The sequence below is a fragment of the Pundamilia nyererei genome, unplaced genomic scaffold, assembly GCF_000239375.1.
Source record: "Pundamilia nyererei isolate P.nyererei 1_Seehausen unplaced genomic scaffold, PunNye1.0 scaffold00045, whole genome shotgun sequence".
Classification (NCBI taxonomy): domain Eukaryota; kingdom Metazoa; phylum Chordata; class Actinopteri; order Cichliformes; family Cichlidae; genus Pundamilia; species Pundamilia nyererei.
The window spans coordinates 246,720-269,826 of record NW_005187446.1 but is presented as its reverse complement, the minus strand read 5'-3'; the positions used below and the strand labels follow the sequence as shown (position 1 = coordinate 269,826).

At 42.6% G+C, this 23,107-nt stretch overlaps 2 protein-coding genes across 3 annotated transcripts in view; one reads left to right on the top strand and one right to left on the bottom strand.

Annotated features, from left to right (window-relative positions):
* Nucleotides 1–49: 49 nt before the first annotated feature.
* On the bottom strand, nucleotides 50–8,246 carry znf526 (zinc finger protein 526). 2 transcript variants are annotated; one of them, XM_005731830.2, is made up of 8 exons: nucleotides 8,014–8,246; nucleotides 7,208–7,568; nucleotides 6,916–7,085; nucleotides 5,592–5,687; nucleotides 4,734–5,506; nucleotides 2,339–2,474; nucleotides 640–2,244; nucleotides 50–489 (listed from the first exon to the last, which is right to left on the bottom strand). In XM_005731830.2, exons 2-8 carry the CDS (start codon nucleotides 7,509–7,511, stop codon nucleotides 325–327), a joined length of 3,249 nt encoding a protein of 1,082 aa, XP_005731887.1. In that variant the 5' UTR covers nucleotides 7,512–7,568; nucleotides 8,014–8,246; the 3' UTR covers nucleotides 50–324. The 2 variants fall into 2 exon arrangements, with proteins under 2 accessions (XP_005731887.1, XP_005731888.1); XM_005731831.2 differs by lacking the exon at nucleotides 8,014–8,246 and adding an exon at nucleotides 7,679–7,986.
* A 425-nt stretch (nucleotides 8,247–8,671) lies between these two features.
* The window catches only part of gsk3ab (glycogen synthase kinase 3 alpha b), a 21,483-nt gene continuing 7,047 nt past the window's right edge, over nucleotides 8,672–23,107 (top strand). Inside the window, exons 1-4 of the mRNA XM_005731829.1 lie at nucleotides 8,672–9,059; nucleotides 18,212–18,399; nucleotides 18,509–18,592; nucleotides 20,141–20,251. Of these exons, the coding sequence (XP_005731886.1) occupies nucleotides 8,885–9,059; nucleotides 18,212–18,399; nucleotides 18,509–18,592; nucleotides 20,141–20,251 (558 nt within the window). The 5' untranslated portion in view covers nucleotides 8,672–8,884. The remainder of the gene's footprint in view (nucleotides 9,060–18,211; nucleotides 18,400–18,508; nucleotides 18,593–20,140; nucleotides 20,252–23,107) is intronic.

Here is a 23,107-nt window from a genome sequence, read left to right as displayed (position 1 = left end):
ATGAAATATACCATTAATAATACAAATATGATCTGTGGCACAACCAGTAGTCCTTATTCATCACCAACAGCAAATCCTTTATTTCAGTGAACATCGTTTCATTAGATTTTAATGCCGAGCCATCTCAGAGGTCACTAAAAGAGGGGAGGAGGCGTACTTTGGTCTGTTTGCCAAAACTATTTCATCTCTTGTTTAAGCACTCTTATCTAGTCGTTCATTGGCTGGTTTCAGTACTCAAGTCTCCTCCTCACAGTAGTCGATTAGTCTTTAAGTCACAATTAGCACTCGTGAAAGCTTTTAAAGGTAAACTTATTTTTTGGTGATTCAGAGGAGCTGCAGTCCGTCCACGGCGACCGTGTCCATGGCGAGTCCGTTCTCCAAAGCTGTGTGATAAATCTCCAGGGCCTGCTCCAGGGGCAGCACTGCTCCCTCGCTGGTCTCAATGATGGCGATCGTCTCCCCGAATTCATTACACATGATGGTTGGTGCCTGTGAGGAGGGAAATTTGAAATATCAATATAGACTGACCTCAACATGTGAACCTTTACCTGTGTTAAAAAGCATAAAAACAGGCCTCATCTAAACCAGATTAAAATTTAAGATAAAAACAGATTAAAAAGGGGGGAAATCATCTCTTACCTGCTGTAGATCAGAGGACTGGATCTGGATGACCTGAGGCTGCCCGTTGGATACTTCCACGGCCGAAGCGTCCACCACGGCCACGGCAGAACTGACCTCCAGGGCGGCTTGAGCAGCGGCCTCCTCGTCCAGCCTCTGCTGCCTCACGTGGGTCTTTTTGTGGTTCCTCAGGTTAGAGAAGGTCTTGAAGGCTTTGCCACACAGGGGACACACGTGCGGCCGCTCGCCTGTGTGCGTTCGACGGTGCTCTGCCAGGTGCATGCTCTGGATGAAACCCTTTCCGCAGATCTCGCAGCGGAACGGCCTTTCACCCGAATGTGTGCGCAGGTGTTCTCGCAGGTGCGTGTTCTGACGGAAGCGCTTTCCGCACACTTGGCAGGGGAACGGACGTTCACCTGTGTGGACCCGCTGGTGAAGCGCCACTCCGGAGGACGACACAAACAGTTTGCCACAGAGGGGACACTGGTGAGCTTTGGGCCTCTTCCCCGGGGTGCACCGTGGCCGCCCAGGCCCCAAGGTGAAGTGGCTCAGCCTGTGAAGTCGTAGATTGGCGGGAGAATTGAGCTTCTTCCCACAAACGTTGCAATCCAGGCTCCCTCTCACATGGCTGGATGAATCCCCGGACTCGGACGTTGAGGTGGAGGGCTCCGAGGTCAGATCTTTCCCTGCATCTGCTTGGCTGCCATTCTCTTTGCCCTCCTCTGACTCTTTAGCTGCCTGGACCAGCCCGGGGTGCTCCTGCAGGCAGTGGCTTTCTCGCTGCCTATTGGTCAGGAAGCCAGCCTCACAGTGAAAACAGGGAAAAGGCGCTGGAGATCCCGGATGCTGTGTGAAGCGATGTGCTGCCAACTTAGTGGGCCAGCGGAAAGTGGCGGGACAGTCTGGGCAGCTCAGCGTGGCTGCGCTCGAGTGAAGCAGGCTGTGCTGACGGAGGTTAGACGACTGCGAGAAGGAGCGGTGGCAGACGTCGCAGCGGTACGGCCGCACGCCCGAGTGGATGAGGTTGTGCCTCGTCAGGTTGGCAAGAGATGAGAAGGTTTTGCCGCAGTCCGAGCACTGGAAGGGCCTCTCGCCGGTATGCGTGCGTATGTGGTTTCGCACGTGGATCTGCTTCTTAAAAGACTTTCCACACATGCCGCACACAAAGCTGCGCTCGGGAACGTGGGATTTGCGTCGGTGTTGTACGAGCTGCAGTTGCGAGGTGAATGTTTTAGGGCACGAACGACAGGAAAAGGACCCCTTTTCCGATGGTGTAGCCGAGGCAACGTCTGCTTCGTCCGTGGGGCTACAGGACACCGCCACACCCGCGTCACCCCCGGCAGCAGGCTCTGTAGCGGAGCCATCTTTCACCTGCTGCACATCATCAAGTTTTTCTTCACATGGCTCAGACACCTCCATGCTGTTTTCCCCCACCTTCTTCTCATCTTCACGTCTTTCTGCTTTGCTCTGAGGGCTTTGTCTAGTATCTCCCAATTTTACCGTGTCTTCCTCGGTGAGAGGAGCCAGCAGGTCTATTTTTGCCTCATCATTGGGGAAATACTTCTTCATTCTTGCTCTTTGTAGGATGGCAAGAGCAGAGGCAGACGCTCGTCTCGGAGCCGAGACCTAGAGAAGACAACAGGCACGCGTCAGATTGAAAAGTTGTTTTAACTTGGAAGTTTGTGGAGACAATAGGAAGGTGGTGTGCTGATTTTACTACCGCAGGGACAGGGATGGATGCTCCAGATGTGTCACGGTTGAGGTGGATTCGACGGTGGTAGAGATACTTGGTCATGTTAGTGAAGGTTTTATTGCAGAAATTACACTTATGAAGGGGGTCTGCAGTGTGGGACTTCCTACAAGAAATCAGGAGAAGGAGATAGAAATAACTAGATCTTAAAAAGTGTCTGGTCTCTTTCCAGAAATCATGAAAATAAACAAATAAATACACAAACCTTTGTGTTAGTTCCATGTAGGAACCATTTCCTTTCTACTATTTGCTTCTACCAACTAAAGAAATGAAGAGCGAGTTGAAGAAGACATCACTAACGCTTAGATCCTGTCATGAGCATGAGGCTCTAGTCACAAGGTCATGAATGCTGTCTTTGTATAGACACAAAGTACTTCTACACAAAGCTCCCACTTTTTTAAAGAGCAGTTAACCAATAAATGATCATCTTCAGAGAAATGGTTTATTCAAACTCATCTCAGTACAGAAACAATGTTAGTGAAGGTTACAAATGATCATCTTGACAGTGGACTCATCTCTGAGCTTGTCCTGCTAGACCTAAGTGCAGTGTTCGATACTGTTGACCATAATATTTTATTACAGAGATTAGATCGTGCTGATAAGATTTCAATTTGTTCATGTAAATTGGCAGTCCTCCTCAACAACTGAGATTAATTATGGAGTTCCAGAGGGTTCAGTGCGAGGTCCAATTTTTATTAACATACATCCTTCCCTTGGGCAGTACTATTAGAAGGCATAGATAGCCAGCTTTAACTTATTTTTCATGGATAGATAAACTGCAGGAATGTCTCAAAGACGTAAAGACCTGGCTGACGTCTAATCTCCTGCTTCTAAATTCAGATAAAACTGAGGTTATCGTACTCGGCCTTCTCTTGGCCCCCAATAACACTGAAGAATGTTGCATTTATTCTTGACCAAACAAATATGCAGCACTGCTTTCTTCCATTTGTACAATATCTCTAAAGTTACAAATATCCTGTCTCAGAATGATGCTCAAAAATGAGTTCACACATTTATTACTTCCAGGCTGGACTACTGTAATTCTTTATTATCAGGATGTCCAAAAAACTCCCTGAAAAGCCTTCAGCTAATCCAAAATGCTGCAGTGAGAGTCCTGACAGGGACTAGAAAGAGAGAGCATATTTCTCCCCTACTGGCTTCTCTTCATTGGCTTCCTGTTAAAACCAGAATTGAATTTAAAGTCTTGCTCCTCACATACAAGGTCTTAAATAATCAGGCCCCATCTTATCTGAATGACCTTGTAGTACCATATCACCCTATTAGAGCACTTCGCTCTCGCTCTGCAGGCCTACTTGTTGTTCCAAGAGTATTTAAAAGTAGAATGGGAGGGAGAGCCTTCAGTTTTCAGGCCCCTCTTCTGTGGAACCAGCTTCCAGTTTGGATTCGGGAGACAGACACTATCTCTAGTTTTAAGATTAGGCTTAAAACTTTCCTTTTTGCTAAAGCATATAGTTAGGGCTGGACCAGGTGACCCAGAATCCTCCCTTAGTTATGCTGCAATAGGCGTAGGCTGCCGGGGGATTCCCATGATGCACTGAGTATTTCTTCTTCAGTCACCTTTCTCACTATGTGTTAACAGACCTCTCTGCAGTGAATCATACTTGTTATTAATCTCTGTCTCTCTTCCACAGCATGTCTTTTGTCCTGTCTTCTTCCTCTCTGCCCAACCGGTCGCAGCAGATGCCCCCCAGAGCCCGATTCTCCCGGGGGTTTCTTCCTGTTAAAAGGGAGTTTTTCCTTCCCACTGTCGCCAAAGTACTTGCTCATAGGGGGGTCATATGATTGTTGGGGGTTTCTCTGTATGTATTATTGTAGGGTCTACCTTACAATATAAAGCGCCATGAGGTGACTGTTGTTGTGATTTGGCGCTATATAAATAAAACTGAACTGATAAAGTATATAGTTTGGCCTGGTTTAGGTAACCCTGAGTCCTCCCTTAGTTATGCTGCAGTTTATGATCCAGCAGCGGTAGTCGATCTGCAGTCTGGGAATGGCCTGTATACCTGCAGTGAGCTCTATTGTCAGATGTAGGCAGTTTATAAAATATGTGGTACAACCAGCCTTTAGGTAACTGCTGCTGTGAACTGGTGCTATATAATTAAACCCGAGTTGAATTTAAAGTGCTCACAACTAGGTTTGCGAAATTTTTCATGGGTTGTGAGAAGATATGCGAGGTTAATCAGAAGCCATACATTTCCATTCTAGTCAAGAAAAAGGCAGAAAATTTCTGGGAAGTTCACCTCTCCATAATTCAGACTGACAAACAGCGCTACAGGTCAGAGACAAAACATTTGATTTTGGGGTGAAAGGTTTTTTGTCTGCCTTGGTGTTACCAAGCACTCACCTGTGCATGATCAGAGTCATCTCGGTGGTGTAGCCGTTGCCACAGTCCACACAAAGATATCGGGCCACGCCAGAGTGCGTGCGCATGTGCGTCTGCAGTGATGTGGCCTTCTTGAATACCTTCCCACACTCCGGACATTCGTGTGTTCCCTGTTCATGCACGCGCTTGTGAGCGGCCAGCCGGTTGACTGAGGTGAAAGTTCGGTTACAGAGCTCACACTGTTGGGGTTTAGCCCACACAGCAGTTTTTTTCTCTGCTCCTCTGATGCGTATGTCATCCACCTTCTCGGTCATCTCCTCCCTCCATCGCACCTCCTCAATGCCACTCATGACCCCTGGCTCGCCGCTCTCTTTGTCCTGGCCCAGGAAGTGATCTCCCTGGTGTTGGAGGAAGTCCTCCGGTGTCTGGAAGAGAAGGGAGCACTCTGAGCATTCGTACGGGTGGATTACCACCACCTCTGTTGGCTGCTGCTGCTGGCTGTCAGGGTGGACACCTGGGGCCAGCCTCAACTCCAGTCTCTGGATGCCATTCTCCAGCTTTACTGAGGAGCTGTGGCCCACAGAGGGTAACAGAGCGGGCAGCTTGGAGCGCCGGCGACCAGGAGTGGTGGAGCTATCTGCCAGAGCTTGAGCTGTCAGGATCTGTAGGTGCATAGTGGCAGATCCTGGAGTCGGAGTTACAGGAGGCAGCAGAGAGGAGCGGGAGGGTGCAGCAGGTTTAGATGCAGAATGGTGTTTCCTCTGCTGTTGTTGCTGCTGCTGATGAGCGAGCACCTGCAAAACACACGGAAATGTTCAGAGAAAAAATTCAAAACAATTCCCACCCCTGTGTGTCGTCTCAGGGTTTAAATCAAAGTACCTGAGCCAAGATTTCTCCAGCCTGCTGCTCACTCAACACGTAGTTCTGCACGTTGGTCAGTGGAGTGACGGTGCCGTCCGGCTGTAACACGTACTCCTGTTGCAAGGCAACAAAAACATGAATTTCTGAATTAAAAGCATCAAATGCACCACAAAATAAACAAAATTGACATTTTCTCCTTTCCTAAGTTCCTCTAATTATTAAATATTTGATATATTTTTGCAGATTGGATGTCTTGAGGCTTGACACAAGAACAGCAGAACTAGAACTACGGTCACAGGAACACACTGTGCTCAGACGTTCACATACATTCATCATGGATGTGAATGTCATGGTGGTTTCTGGCTTCTAATGATTTCTTTGAACTGTTCCGTTTCAGGGGTGGAATGACTTTAAAATCATATACATGTATGTTGTGCAAACTTAAATGCCCCTCATCAAGTCGCACTTCAACCAGATGTTTTTGGTTTTTCCATCATCGAGCGTCTGGCTGGATATTTGACCACTCTTCTTGGTTGGCTTCCTAGCACAGACCTGGCTTTTAAACTTAGTCAACAAATTTCCAATAGGACTGAGGTCAGAGCTTTGGGAAAACCATTCCAGAAGTTAGCCTGCTTTATCAATTTAAAGCCAGTTTTGAAGTGTGTTTGGGATCATTGTCCTATTGGAAAACCCAACTGCATCCAAGTTTCAAAGTCTAACTGTTGGCTTTAGGTGAAGTTAAAAGAATTTGAAGGTAGTCCTCCTCCTTCAATATTCCATCCCCTTTGTGCAATGTTCCAGTACCAGTGGCAACTAAACAACCCCAGAGCATGATGCTACCGCCACCACCATGCTTGACAGTTGGCCTCACCATTACACCTCCAAACACACCCGGCCAAACACTTCAACTTTTGTCTTGTATTTGTAATAAGTATTTGGCTTGTCCATGTGGGCATCTGCAAACTTCATGGTTCCTGGGTTATTCCTGAACATCCTGACCAAATTTATCTAATGAAGGTGACAGTTTGGGAAATACCTCTAACTTATTTTACTATCTCAATCATCAGCACCAGAGTCTTTACCAGGATTGTCTGAAAGCCTGATAAAAGGAAATCCTGGCACAACCCACCCCACCCAAACAAACAAACAAAAAAACATAACCCCAATAACCCATTCACATTACACCATCTGTGGGACCAGCCTGGAGGGGAACCACATTGGTTCTTTTGTTTAATTATACATATTTGAGACATTAACAAATGGAACTACACCTGCCATACTAATGAGTAGAACACCAATTAATATTTTAACACTGTGTCACAGTGTGCTTTGGCTCTCTTACTGTGGTCTCGGTGTTACTGTGTGTGCTGCTCCTGCTGTGGGTCCGCCGGTGCTCCAGCCAGGTCTCAGGTGAGTCAAACAGAGCCAGGCAGTCAAGACACTGGTACTGCACAGGTCCCGCCACCTGGGCCTCTGATCCAGCTTCCTCCGCCTCCATAACCTCACACAGCTCTATACAATGGTGATAAACAAAGGTGGTTAGTGATGTCTTAAAGTAGCCATGTAAGTGAAGCACCAATATCCTAACACTCCAGTTTTTCATACATGATCAAAAACACAAATAAATCTCATACCTTGTTGCTCCACCTCAATTCCAACCTCTCTCATGTGCATCTCCTGGTGCTGCAACAGCTCCTCTGGGTTCATGAGGAGGCTCCCACACTCCAGACACTGGTACTGCTGACTCTGGCCCACCTCTGGGACACCGTGGATGGTCATGGCCTCCGTTACCTCACCCTCCCCTTCTTGGCCCATGTGGATCTGCTGATGCACCAGCACATCCTCCAGGGTGTTGAAAAGCTGGTGGCACTCGCTGCACATATACTGGTGCTCCACATACACTCCCTCCGCTTCCTCCTGTTGCTGCTGCTCAGCCATTATAGCAATGAGTTTGGGACAAGTGAGGCAGTAGCGAGTCCTACACTGAAACTTCACCTGTAGGAAACAAAATGTAAAACGAGAAAAGCCATAAACGTCTTATAATAAGGGATTTTCATTTTTACTTTTAATCTTTCGTGTAAACAAACAAACAGTAATACTCGTACACATATTAGGGAGAAAAGCCGGTTTCAAACAAGGCAATTTTCAGTCGTCAACCAAAATCAGGGCCTCTGTCACAACACCAGGATCTTTTACGCTATATAAACTAACAAATCCCTGTCTGATATCCTCACAAATGTGATCCATATCAGTGTTTGCCGCGTGTGATGGCATATGGAGAGCTGTTGGCGGCGCTCCCTCCGATATTGCAGACCTGTTTCTCGGCACCGCGGTTTCCTGATGCCAGCTGCCCGCTTCGTCGGGCGGTCCGTCAGGCGGCGCTACCCACTTTTCCCCGAAGCTCTCCGGCTTCAACGGCCGGGCCCTTCTTCCCCCTTACCTCTCATTTACTCTCGTTGGACAATCCCTCGTGTAGTCATCACTCTTGGTCCACACGGCCTTTTGATTAATTTTTTTGTTAGGCTCCTCTCACCGTGGGTAATACTGAAATTAAAAAAACTAACAAGCGTCCGCGCGAATTAACATTACAAAGCGTGTAATGAAACGTTTGCCCGCCGATCGCCTCCATTCTTGTGATACTTCGCCCCGCCCAATGCGGTAGCGTTAAAATTTTAGACCCTGTGATTGGACAGGTTGATTGTCAATTACAAACTGCGATTGTTTCCCGGGGGTTGTAGTTTTTTCAAAGTAGAAATACTTGTTTTTGTTTGGTTTTTGAGTACTTTCAACTTGTATTATTATTATTATTATTATTATTATTTTACTAAATCACTAAGTCTTGGTTTACTGGTTTATTTATGGTAACTATTTTTAAAAATATTACTCTTATTAAACACGTACACACGATTAACTCCAGCTTCAAGAGCATAATTGATTCTGTTAATATGTATTTCACTATATGTCCGAACCCAATCTTAAACCCAGTTGCAATGTCTACACTTCTACTTTTGTGGTCAAATGAAACGGGTTTGTTAGGTTCGTATTTTAGACTTAACGACCCAAATAACTCATTTTCCCATGAAGCCTTGCGAACTTTACGTCGTTGTGCGTCAACTCCCCAGTCCCCCCTCCCCCTCCCCATCATCACTGCTCTACAGAGGAAGAAAGGGGGAGACGGGTAACCTACAGTGAACGTTGTAAGTGTAGTTTTTATTTATATAGTATATTAAAATACACAGACACAGCTTAAATATCTGCCGGCGTGGCTGCTAATAACGTCCGACCTAGCCCCGGCTTTAGTTCAAATAAATATGAGCGGCAGCGGGCGGCCCAGGACCAGCTCATTCGCTGAGCCTCCCGGAGGTCCCGGATCTGCTGCGGCCGGTGCCGGATCAGGGGTAGCCGGCGGAAGCTCGACAGGAAAGTCCGGGGGTTCACAAGCCAGTGGAAGCAGCTCGACTGGCTTTGGGAATTTGAAGCTACCCAGTAAGTATTATGTTATATTTTTACCACGTGCCCAGTTTACACGTTAAGACGAAGACTTGGACTGTTGGTTATTTTTTTCAAGAAACGTGTCGGGAATTATTTAATGCGGTGGAGCTAAATCTGTTAGCAGGTTAGCTTTGTAGCCAACGCTAGCTATGTTTTTCATTAAAGGAGCCTTGCGATCGAGGGCTTTTATCGACTTGCTAACATTGTAGTTAGCTATGAAGGGAAGCTTAGAACTAAGCCGCTGATATTTCGACTTTAACTAACGTCATGTCATATTTTTAATAAAGATCAGTGGTTATTAGTGCATTGTAACCCAACAATAGCGTTGTTTTAAGCATACACGCTAATATATTGGTCATTAATATCAGATATAATAGTTAGCGGTCTTGCTAACATATTGAAAACCATCTTATATAGGTTATTAATCGTTGTTCTCGGCCGTGTCTTATCTTGTGCTGATGTTTTGCCCCACACCGGTAACGAGTAAGCTGATACCTTTTGTGGTAACTTGAATTCATGGAGATAATCGTCAGCGAAAATCTCTCAATACTGTTCAATCAACTGTTACGTTTGCTCATTAACCAGCAAATATTGACCCTATCTTATCTAAGTGCTCCTTCTGGATGCCTACACTTTAGCAAACAGGGGCTCATCTATGCATGGATTTAGACTGTTACTTTAGAAAAATAACCCCACTTCAGGTCATCTTTAAAATCTTCTGGCTTAGTGTGGGGTATATTAACTGTGTACTTTTTTGCTGGGAGTTGGAACATAGTCACTGTCTTCACCATTTTTCCAACATTTCTGGTGCTCTGGACATCCTGTTTTGCCAGCAGGACTTCCTTCCAGGTAGTCATCCAGGTGTGATGACAGGAACTTGGAAAATGCTCGTGTTGCAGTTGGCTGAAACCAAAGTGTGCATAAAATGAAAGCGGCAGAAAAGAATAACATCACATCTCATGTGTTAAATTTTGAGTTTAAGCAGTTACCTATAATTACAGCAGATGAAACGGAAGGAGGGCAAAGAAAAATTTCCTTATCTTCATCCATTTAACAATGAGCACAACTGTGGATAACTTCTTCTTTTGCGTCCCTTGCCTTCTTATTTTCCACAGTTTAATGAATTTCCCCTCAGGGGTTTTTCCTGGTTCACGTTGGCCCTTTGGGGGTGGGAGACTGAATACACACAAACACGACTGGTCTGCCTATAGTTAAGAAACTTATAAATGTTCCTAATACTTTTAAGCATTTTATTATCATACATAGATTTAAGATTGACTTAATTAAACTCCCATTTTAAAAATAAGACATTATGACTATTGCAAAAAACAATAATCATGATTGTTTTGTTCAATAATTCTGATCTCGGCAACACAAGTATTCATAAACTTTGCAAACATGTGGTAGCTAAATCTTTTTCCTAAACTTGAATTATAGCTTTGTTCAAATGAAGAAAATATAATCAAGGGAGAAAAGGTGGTGAACATAGTGAAAGATGCAGTGTCACCTGATCAAGAGTTAGACCCAGATTAGCATGGGTTTTTGACCATAAACCCCCGTCTTGCTAGTAAGCAGCCTCAATGGAGTTAGTGAAAGTCCCAGGCAGTAGCAGGCTCACAGGAGAATGGGTGGCCAGGCAGTGAATGACAGAAAGTCGACAGCCAGTGAACGCCTTGGTTGCACGCCACCAAAAGCAGACCGGATGATAGAGCCTGTGAGGTCCAGACACAAAGACCGTTACCATTAAAGTTTCTTCGTAGGTTCACCCATGTGGATTTTACAGCTTTTACTTCTAGATGCTCATCAAAGGCTGTCTTTATATGATCTTGGCTAAGACTTGGAGAGACAAGTGAAAACACACTGTACTAAAAGAAAGGGTTTTGTCTGTAATGCAAGATAAAGCAAAAATTAATTTTAACAAGTAATAATTTACCAAGATGTTCATTATCATGAACATCTTGTTTTCATAACTGCTGGAAGTTAATATTGTAATCACTACCTGGACCTCATAGAAACCCAACCCAGTGTAATGTTTAAACTACATGGACTCTAAGCTCACTCGCCATCTCCATGTTTTTGTCTTTCATCCAAACTTAACCCTGGCTCAGTTCACACCTAAACATGGTGTGGATAACCAAGAAAACTCCAGGCTAATTGTTAATCTAAAACGGAGGGGGGGGGAAATAGATTTTCCTTAAGTAATAATTTAGAAGCATAATGTAATTTACTATTGTTAGATAACTTTTCATTTTCCAAATCTGAATTGTAGTTTCTCAGAAAGATTGCTTAAAATAAGCTGTCAGAAAGTAAATATGTGCCACTTGCTGTATTGTTTAATAAAGGGGATCACTGAGCATGTTATCAGGGAGAGGCAGATCATCAGTTTCACAAATTTGGGGAACGTAGAGGGTGGGTATCTGACCTTGGAGAGAAGAGCAGGAAAGCAGAAGAGCGTTTTTTGACGCTCTGCAACTGATCCAGATGCTTTTTTTTTACAGACCTTACATCCAGTTTACAGTCATTTGATCAACGTCTTTTGTTTTTTAGTCCAGCAGTCAGGGAACGTTTGCTCTCGATTAGTAAGGAGCATTAACAGACTGCAGTTATATCACTGCTTATAACCCCTTTTCAGTTGTATAACCTTAAAAATGTCAATCAGAAGCACTAATTGACCACTGAAAAACACTTTGTGATCACTGATGCCAGAGGTAACAGAGCCCAGCTGCAACTGAAGGGAAAAAACTAAAATGTGTGAAATTAATTAGATCTAATCTAAACACAAATGGACAAAGACGTGATCAAATAAATAAGAACACCAAACTGATCGAGGACTCAGTACCAGTTTTCATTACACGCACAGCCCTTTTTATTAGTGTAACAGTAACATTTTTGTTCATACCAAAAAAGCCTAATGCCTAAGGTAGAATCACTGTTTTCTATTTGTGTCTGTTGCTAATGTTGAATTCTTAGTTGGACAAGAACCTCAAACTATACCTCTCTGTTATAAAGTGCCTGTTTTTTAGAATAATTTAGCTATTTTCCCCGAACATTCTCTCTCTCACATACACACACGTCCATAATTAGTGATATAACATACTGTCAGGAGAGGAAGTGGAATGATGTCAGTCCAGCCACACCAACCTCATTAAGCAAACTGGTATCATCAAGACATGACAAATCCACATTAACAACATTGTTCATCTGTGATATTATGAAGTCCAGTGTTTCAGCAGCTCTGAGTCAGCACTGAACTCCACAGCATCTCTGGGTGTAACCCATTGCTCATGGTTTCCACCCAGTGTGGTATACAGACTTCAAATATAGCAGTAATAGAGCTCTGTGTAAGGTTATTACTGAGCACTGGCAGATACTATTTGAGTATCTTTTTCCATTTACAATACTATACACATACCTTGACTACATTTATCTGATCAGATGGAGAGTACTGATCTAATAGTATTTTTCTATGTGGAAGAGAAGGAATTATGCTTGTGTACGACCTCAGGTTCAACATAAACAGCATTCTTTGTAAATTAAAGTGCTACAAATCAATAGATCCAAAAGTATAATTTTACTTGATTTGTGTTGGTGGAATAATAAAGGATGATATCAATCAGTAAAAATTAAGTGGCTTTTTTGGCATTATTCGTGTAGTTTATTTTCTCCTAAATCAAAAAAGGACTCTGCGACCGAACATAACGAGTGAGAGAGAAGTTAAAGCATCAGCTCATCTGAGCTTTTCAGCCGCGTTGACCACAAGTTGCAGTTTAGTGGGGGGGAAAAAGGCTCAAGCATAAAACAGAAATCTGGAGCTGTTACTGGTGTTACACACCTTTGAAGTGCTGCTGTGGTGAAGTAAACAGAACATTGTTATATATATTATTACAGTACTCTGTTTTTGGTAACCATTGTCCTTGATGTAAATATGTAAAAAATGTGTATGTTTCTGTTCTATGTCTTGTGTACTGTTTGTTTGTATATGTGTATTTCTTGCTGCTGTTACACCCAAATTTCCCCTTGTCGGACAATTAATGCTGGGCATACACTGTGCGATTTTTGGCTCATTTTGAGCCGATTTTCCAGTCGTGTGACCGTTTTGGTGATTGGCCCGAGTTTCGCCTTCATCGTGTGTCGTGCATCGTGTAGTATACGTGGGGTAACAAGGAGCGATTAACACCTCACGACCAGCTCCCAATCATCAATCGCTTGGTCATAAGAAAATCAAACCTGTTTGAAATCCTGTCGGCCGTCGTAAGGGTGTCACCAAAGCCTCTCACACTGCGCACACGCAAACACAGAAATGGAAGTGAAAAGACGGAGCAGCACGGCAGTGCAGCGTGTGATCTGGACACAAGCGATGGAGGCACAACTTGTAGAACTTTGGCAAGCTCATCCGAGCCTTTTTGACCACAACAACCGTGAAAATAGTTGGATTTACATTGCTGCTCAATCACAGCTGCCTGATCAATGTTTTTCATTAGCAATTTAGCAAAGTTGATGGTGGTGGTGTGCGCGTCTGTGTGAGTGAAAGACAGAGGGAGAGCAAGCGACAGATTTTCTGTTATAACCTTCATTTTATGGACGCACAGTGTGAGCACTCAGGTCACATCAGAGCATCGGGTCGTATAGTGTGAGACTCTGCATCGTGACCTACGAACTTCTAACCCCTGCGAGTCAATCGTGCAGTTTGAGCAGAAGCTGAATAACGCGACTGAAAAAATCGCACAGTGTATGCCCAGCTTAAAGGATTATTCTTATTCTTATAGCAAATTCCAGAATGTTGAGTAAGTATTGGACTGATATCTGATGTATCAGAAATGGGAAATGGAGAGAAGCATTTCTGGCTGTGCCACATTCAGTTTGAAAGCCGTCATGGTTGTACTGTGTAGTTTTGTGACGAGTAAAATCTGTACTGTATATAGTATGATTAGCATCGTTCAGGAAAATGAAAGATGAATGGATTAAAGGGACAAGTAGCTTTGGTGCAATTTCTTTCTGCCACTTACACGCTTATGGAGAGTGCTAATAAACTACTAATGATCAAGTAGTAGCAACCACAAATTATTTTATCAAGTTAAGTGTGTGCTTGAGCTTTTTTACACTTACAAACAAGCTCAAAGGTAATTGCTTATTAAGTGGGGGTGTGATCAGAGTCACTTTGCTCGTCCGTTTGCTCTTATTAGAAACCAAAGCCCTTCACTGGCAGAGGAGCAGACTGCTCATCTTTGTATTCATTATTCAAGACCCTATCATGCCACAGCTGCTCCATATTTAATGTGCTCCCCTGTGACTTAACTTTTCCTTTCTTTCGTTTTTTTAAGGGTGTAAAAATGATGCTAAAATAAAACACAAAGGGGCAATGTAATGTGCAGCTGTACAGCAGTGTGCAGACACCACACCGCGACTGATCTCAAAGCTGAATATTTCCTGCTGACTCGAGGGTAGAGATCAGATCTAGGCCAATCATGTGGATATGCTGCTGGCTTCTATTTACTGTTAACCTTGAAAAAGTTTTGACTGGAAACTTTAGAAATGGGCAAGTATAATTTTTGCCTTTGGTCAGCACTGATCATTCGGAGGTGGTAATCTATCTGACTAAATAATTGTTGTCTAAGCATGTGCTGGACAACAACTTCATCAGCTGCCAAACTTTGGCAGCTGATGAAGCCAAATCACTTAGGCTAGTCGGGAGAAATAAAATGTTTCATTGTCTGATTCCATTTTGTAACTCAAAGACATAGCAGAGATCAGGAGGGGTCCTGTTGAGACAGGCGAAGTGAGCAAGCCCAGGAAATGGAAGCACCTCTGGGTGTGCTACTGTCCATGCAATGTTATCACAGGCTCTGACAAGCCTTTTGGCAATGGGCTTCTTCTCTGCTCTTCATCCCCTCCCAGTGTCATTGCTTCTGGTGCCCATTTGTCAGATAATTCTTGAACCAACACTTGCACAGTCATAAAACTCTGAGCAGCTACTTGACCCTAACTAGAAGTGTCAGATACTGTTGGGTCTTAAGCTTCTCACTTTGCCTGATTTCCACAAGGTCGAACATTAGCCTGACAGTATCACTGCTCAACCGGTTGGGAACACATACAGTCCAGTTTGATCTAAAGTGGGATGGTCTAGTAAACCATAACCTTAATAGCCTTAATAATTTTAATGTACAAAGGTAAGCATTCATATTTAATAACTATCCATTAGTAGGACTCATTATGAATGGACCGCAATGTCTTAAAATGAATACAATATGCCCCATCTGTACCTGCAGACATCCTTTAGTACAGGAACCCCTGGGCCATGGACCAGTACCGGTCCGTGAGTCGTTTGGTAGCGGGCTGCCAGAGTTGAGGCTCTGGTGTGAAATTTATGGTTTACACAGTTTTTATTGTTAACGCAGTCTCCCTGGGTCTTTTCCCGTGTTGTAGTTGTGTGTCTTATTTTGAAAGAAATATTTATGCATTACCATAGCGACCAGAAAGCATCAAAGGGCAGACAGGAGGCTGTTACTCTCTATGTTGTTAGCGCATTTCAGGTGGACGCTGCTAATAAAGTTACACAATTACACAGTGAATTCACTTTTTTTTTTTTTTTTATCATATTTACAAAATACCACAGTTTTTGTCTTGGTCGTATCATTTTATTTTGTTGTATTTACCTGCGACACTTTAAAGGCCGGTCTGTGAAAATATTGTCTGAAATTAAACCGGCCCATGGTACAAAAAAGGTTCTCTATTTCTTTATTTACTTTTTATTTTAAATTGCATTACATTTGAAGTTAAATTTAGTAACTGCATGATGTTGAAGTTTATTAATAATTGTATTAAATAATCAAGACTAGAGCTGGGCGATATGAGATTTTTTCATATCACGATATGTTTTTTTCATTTCAGGCGATAACGATATCTATCACGATATAAGCCAAATAACTATATTTGTAAGATTTAAATGTGCCGTTGCTCACAAGTAAAATGTGAAATAATCAGCAGCTTGTTTTTATTTAAATATTTATTTCCCATAATAAGTTCAACAGGGTAGATGTACTTAAGGAACATGAGACTTTTTCAGATAAATAAAGGCAAATATTGCAAACTACACAAAACCTGCCGCTAAAGCGTCTAAGTTTCAAAATAGAACAAACGAAACAGACTAAATTCCACTTAGAAACAAAATAATAATTCTAAAAATAAATCCTAGTTTGTTTTACAGAAGAACAGACAAAATTTACTAACTTTTGTCAATATCAAATAAACTGAGAACTAAAAGGAAATTCTCAATCTCTCCTTGTTGTATAGCTTAGCTTTTCAAACAGTTTTAACAGTTACTTTAGTCTGACAAAAGCCGAATGACGAATTAGCGCTTCCAGTCAGAGACTGAGGCTACGTCCACACGTACACGGGTATTTTTGAAAACGGAGATTTTCCGTTTTCGTTTTAAAAAATAATCCCGTCCACACATAAAGGGAGAAATGAAGGAAAACGCTGCTATGAACATGCCAAAGCAGCAGGTGGCGCTAGATTCCTAACCGTGCAGAAATATTGGCCAATCAGAAGTCTAGAAGCCTCGGTGGGAAAAAGTAAACAAAGCTGCGGCATAGAAGCAGAACCGAGTCGTATGTGTGGACGGACAGTAACTGTGTGTATATGTAAGCATTTAAACACTGCAGAGAGTAGAATTAACAGTAACAGTATTGTAGAAATTCATTTCACCGAAACAATAACGTGGCGCACAGTGTGACGCATGCACCAGTTTATTGTATTTCCAGACTTGCTTTCGGCACAATTTACAGTGCACGCTACTCTGTTTTTTGTCAGACTTGAAATAGCCGAAATACCTTCACACTACGGAACTTCTCTGGCTCTTCCGTTCGACAATCTCTCCGGCATTGGAACCATCATCTGTTTTCTCTTCGGTCACGCTCGGTTGATTTTTCTAGTCGGCACACTCATTTCCTCCATTACCCGCTGGCTGCTTCCCAAACAAACACACGTGCAGCTTGGCACTTGTGCTGTACGTAACAAGTCACGCGAGGTGACGCTGCGGCTGTGATTGGTTCGGCTCTGCGCTACTTAATTTGGATTGGCTGGTTTTTGGTTTTTTTTGTTTGTTTGTTTTTTAAGAGGACAAGAGCGGCGAGGTCTATTGCGATAGCTTAATTTCTCTATCGAGTAAAAGTTATATCGCGATACATATCGTTATCGTTCTATCGCCCAGCTCTAATCAAGACTATATATTTTGCTAAGATCAAGCCCATACTGTTTTATTTTCTTTGGAAACTATTCTGCTTTTTTTTTTTTTTCTTTTTCAAGAGTCTCACAGCCCCACACAGGTTTTACCAATCTAATGGCAGATAGTTATTTGCAAGTTCTTCTGTTTATTTATTTCAGTGGTTTAAAGGTGGTTGGAAAAAACCTGTTGATGCATTAAATTCTACTAGACGATGGTAATGTGCTTTTACACACACACACACACACACACACACACACACACACAAAGAGTTGCATAAACTGTGATTTTTGCCATGTTGTTTTATCCTCATTAATTTTGCTTTTCTGTCAGACATATGCCTGTTATTTAAATATGGTATTGATCGAATTGAATCTGCAAAGCTGAAACTGTGATTGATACTTCCATATTCAGTTTGGTGCACAGTTCCCAACCTGACTGTCCTGCTTTAGCCAGGTTGTGTAGCTAAAGCAGCAGCTACAGGGAAATTACAGGGAATTACTACAGGGAATTAATTATATTGGTTAATGTAGTCAGTAATTAGTAAATTTGGCTTTTAGCTGTAATATTTTTTTGGAAAACCTTTTTTGGCCTCAGGTTTCAGGTACTTGTAACAAGAAGGGATTAATCATTGATAGCAGTGTTGAATAAATAGATCATTTTAATGCATGGGTCCAGTATGAAAGACGTTTAGGCTGATTTTCCTCAAGAAAGCAAGGGGAAAGTGTTGTGAGAAGAAGTTCATTATCAGTCTGGATTGTGCCTGAGGAGCTTTTACTTTTACATCATTTTTGATCTAATTTCAGTAGTATTATTTAAGTGCTAAGATGTGTAACTGTCAGGTAAAGCCAAATGTTTTTTAATAATTTCAGGATCTCTAACAAGTTTTTTGTTTTGTTTTTTTTTTTCTTTCTGTCATCCACAGGAGACAGTGGCAAAGTGACGACGGTGGTAGCCACACCCGGTCAGGGCCCTGATCGCCCACAGGAAGTGTCCTATACAGACATAAAGGTTATAGGAAATGGCTCGTTTGGAGTGGTCTACCAGGCTCGCCTCATCGACACCCAGGAGATGGTGGCAATTAAGAAAGTTCTCCAAGACAAGAGATTTAAGGTATGCTTAGACAGGCTTACCTGGACAGATAATTAGAGTGAAGTAAATGCTAGTTTTTCACCTTGTGCAGTTCACTCACTTTTCCTTCGTCTCTCTTTTCCTTTTGCAGAATAGGGAGCTGCAAATTATGAGAAAATTGGACCACTGCAACATTGTCAGGCTACGTTACTTCTTCTACTCCAGTGGAGAGAAGGTGTGTTTGCACTGACCTGACATTTTACGTTGTATATTGTAGAAACTTAGCAGATGGAGCACTGTACTTCCACACCCTGGCATTTAATCTTCCATGCATCAGTGATGATTCACAGACATGTTTTGGACAAGCCGATCTTGGTCTTTGTTGTACAATGAATAGTTGAGTACTTGGAGTTGATGGGGTCCAAGCTCTTTATTTGAATCACTCAGATTATTGCGGTTGTAAAGAGAAATCACAGACTATGCTTGGCACACTTTTTAAATCTCTGAAGACTTGAGCAAATAATACTTGAGCAGATGACTTTGTGACACACTGACTAGTGAATTAATCTTCTGATGCTGTGGAAACAAATGTTTCAGTCCCTGAATTAAGCGATATTCTGTTCTTTTAGTTTTTAGCCAAATCTAGTGTAGAGTCACCATATGACTCAGTCTGCCTCTATCATGTCAAATCTGAAAGTAAAAAAGTTAATAAATTAGCTCTTTGCTGGTGTTATTTCAGCATTTATAGTTTAATTTACTTTAGAAATATTTACAGCAGCAAAGCAGTAAACTGTGATCACACTCATAATTGCGCATTGGTTTTAGCATTTAAGTCAGCATCCCTCATTGGCCCTCCTCAGGCACACTGAGTGCTGCAGGTACCACTGCTACAAAGAAAGAATTTAAAGTTGTTCCACAGTAACTAGCAGCTTTGACAGCATACAGATGGCTCTTATTTTAACCTCTTTTTAATTCATTGGCTTTGTGGCTACTTGCAACAATCCAGTGCTGGATGGTAGCAGCTGAAAAAGATTCTCCCATGTTGAAGCTTGTTGAACAGGTGGTTTGTGGGACTCTTATTGACTTTTTAGTGTCTAAGGTTTTGATTGTGACCACAGGGATTAGTGCTACTGCTTTTTCTTTTTTGTGGTGACTGCAGCTTCAGGTCAAAGTATGAAAGCATTGTTGTCCATACTGCTGTATATTTTTTCCAGAAGACCAGAGGCAGAATCTTCTAAAAGTCTTTATTCCCTCTGAGATACATTTTACAATCCACCTGCATCTATTTTTAGCCACAAATGCAAGTGACATTCTCACACTGTTGAGTCAACAACCAGCATTGTCTTCATGCTGTGTTTGCAGTCCCACTAACAAGAGCCTCTATATTTTTGTAGCCTCATATACTGCTTTTAATTTGAAAATGGCAGGAAAATATTGCTTGTTGCTCAAGGTAGCTTTCGTCAGGTTGTTTCACAGGTAAACTTAACTGTGGTTGGTGGAAACACTGTCATTGGGACAATGACGGTCAATCACTTTGTCCGACATACTTATTACTAGCCCCGGGCCATTGGCTGTATTGACTTCTGCTGAAGTGTATCCCCACTGTCTGGTTGTATCAGCTATATCTTTCTTTCTTTGTTTTTTTTTACACCCCATGCACAATACACTGTTTCATTACATTCATTTGATCTGGTTTCACTTTTGGGACTCGATTTGAAGTGGTTAAGATTCATTTTCCTCCAGTAATCACACAATCCTCTTTGCTTTTGTTCCTCTTTACCAGAAAGATGAGGTGTATTTGAATCTGGTGCTGGATTACGTCCCCGAGACGGTGTACAGGGTGGCTCGACACTTCAATAAGGCCAAGACCACCATCCCCATCATCTATGTTAAGGTGGGTAGAAACACACACACACACACACACACACACACACACACACACACACACACTGCTGCTCACGTGAGCATTTCCCGGTCACTGCTATCACCATGTCACTGTATGCATTGAAAAGTGAGTGGTTTATTTATTACTGCCATGTTTAAATCTTGTATATTTCATTTATTAAAGAGGGCATTATAACCATAAAGACATATTGTGAGGTCTGTTTGTGAACGCAGACACACACCACTCTGTTTATCTTCAAACAGAGTTTTTAACTGAGTATCGTTCTCAACCAAGTTGAATTTTGTAAATGAGGGGATGTTAGAGTTTCAAATTGATACCATGGATGCATCTATTAAAAATCTCTGACAAGTATAAATCCTGGTGACCTTGAATTCAAGGCCAGTGGTAAAGTTTTCTGAAAATCTTGTGAACACAAGAATGAGGGGACGTACGTTTTTCAAAATCTCAGACAAATTAGAATCCTGGCGAACTTGAGGTCAAGGTCAAAGGTCAAAGTTTCTGAAAATCATTAAGGATTAAGGTTTTTTAAATTTAAACCATTAGTGCACCTACTGGGAGGCTCTTGGAAGCTTTAAAAAAATCTGTTGGAAACTGGGAGTAAATTTTAGTTCAGTAATTGCTTGTGGATGTAATAAAAACAGGCAGCTCACCGTTTCAGGATTATGAAAGCAGAAAAGAGGAAGGATGGTCCCAAGGGAATTGATTTGTTTGCAGTCTTCTTGGCTGTCTGTTTCGGGTGCTCAGTTTGGAGAGTGTTTGCGTGCTTACTGTGTGCGAAGCAGCAGAGGACATTATAGCTGTCTCATGGCCCATTTCCCTACCTCAGCCTCCTGCTCCCCTGTGCCTTTGAGATGCATACTGATCCCTGTCACTCTTTCTTTCTTTTTTCTCTAACCGTCTGTCACCATATGCAGGGTCTTCTCCCCCCTCCATGTCTCCCTTGGTGTCATGTTCGCCATTTCATCTCCTCTTACCTCTCTCTGCCCCCCTTTTAACCATCATCTCTTATCCCTCAGTCATCTTGTCTGCAGTATTTTATAATCTGGCCAGCCTGCTGTCAGTGCATCATGTGGGCAATAATGATGATAATGGAGATGATGACGAATTAAGATGCTTACTGTCTGTGTGTCACAGGCACATTTAATGGGCACACACTTAACTGTGTGGTGAATTTCTCATTCCATAACAACATCATCGACCTCGGGTGTGTAGGCAGATGCCAAATAGGAGCTGGCCGTAGATCTTCAGGGAGTATTTTTCACCCTTGTGTTATTTTGGTATAGAAGCACAACACCACAGGCTGCATGAGACAAACGAACAGCTGCTTCTTTCGACAAACCCCTTTACATTGTGCCCAAAAACAGAATTGGGGCACATGTTGATGTGACTAACATATGGTGAACATCTATACAGAATCAGCTGTGCCTACAGATTAAATCATCCATTTTAGTAAAAGTTTAACAACATTTAATTTGCAGCACAATACACGCTGCCCGGTCTCAGGGCACAATGTAGAATGCTGATGAGAAAGTGATCTATTTGTTTGGACACAATCTGTCCAGGTTTCTTTTTTTCCCAACAGTCAGCACAATTGTCAGACTAATGGGAAGTATGTTTCCTGTCTGAAGCACGCTTGTCATCCACACTCATCAGCACAGATTTCTCTTCATGGCAACCAAGAAAACAAGCTTTGAACAAAGTGGCAACTGTCGTGTTTTAAACCAAACAATGAGCTCTTTCTGAATCTGAGTAGTTTTTAAATGCATATAAACCTAACAAGCTGGTTAGCTATTGGTAATTAGTAACTTATTTAAAACAACACAATTGACGCATAAGCTTCTGCTCGTTGTAGGAAGTGAACTATGGTCTCTGGTGGAAGCAACACCATCACTAACACCATGTGGACTTTTTCACCCTTTAAATGTGGAAAGTAGGGCTGCCACAAATGATTATTTTGATAGTCGACTAGTCACCGATTATTTTTGCGATTAGTCGACTAATCAGATCATCATCCATTGGACGTAAAACATACAGCTTATTGCACCAGCAGCATCTGCTCTTATATAACTATCATTAGCTTACAGCTTTAAGTGTTTACTGTATGTGCTAACTAAAAATAAAGACAAGATGATAGTTTATTAAATTTTAATGAAATTTGCAGATTGTTTCGGTGAAGTAAACTCCTTGCTATCTAAAATATAACGGGACACTGGAGTATATTCTCGAGCATCTCACACTTCTGACAATCAGCTGTGTAAAAACTATAACTTTAATCTCAGCCAAACCGATTTACTCAGGAACAAATAAAATACTGAAAAAAGCCAAACAATAACATTTTTAAGTTATCTAAGTGACTTATATATATTTAACCTGAGTAGCGAAAGACAGCAGTGGGTTTGAAAACGATTTGGGGTTCTCACGGGCTCTAGTGAGCCTTGCCCCCGGCTAGCTATCGAGCTAGTGGGTAACAGACGTCTCCGAAAACGCCTCCTCTGCACCCTGGTGACATATCCCTACTCCAAGGCCCTGCATGTGTGGGTGGTTGTGGTGGAGCGGGAAGAGGGAGGCAGCTGGAGAGTAGGGGTATGTCACCAGGGTGCAGAGGAGGCTACCCCGTCCCCGTCCCCGTCCCCGTCCCCGTCCCCTTCTGGCTGCCTCTGCCTCAATTTTATCCCACAACTTAGACATTCGCATTACTCACACTCTCATTACACATACATATAGGATCTTGGGGCACGATACACGGAGTCCAAATTACCATCAGGGTGTACACCTCACCCCTGGCGTCGTTGCCCACCTCTCAATTTTAAATGCACGTAGACATTGAGGGCTAGCAGGAGGGAC

Excerpts from the sequence above, each read along its gene's own strand:
- znf526 (XM_005731830.2), bottom strand. The coding sequence starts at position 7,511 with ATGGCTGAGCAGCAGCAACAGGAGGAAGCGGAGGGAGTGTATGTGGAG. Across the intron at positions 5,688-6,915 it reads ACAGTAACACCGAGACCACA|GAGTACGTGTTACAGCCGGA; the intron begins GTAAGAGAGCCA and ends GCCTTGCAACAG. Across the intron at positions 2,475-4,733 it reads ATGACTCTGATCATGCACAG|GAAGTCCCACACTGCAGACC; the intron begins GTGAGTGCTTGG and ends GATTTCTTGTAG.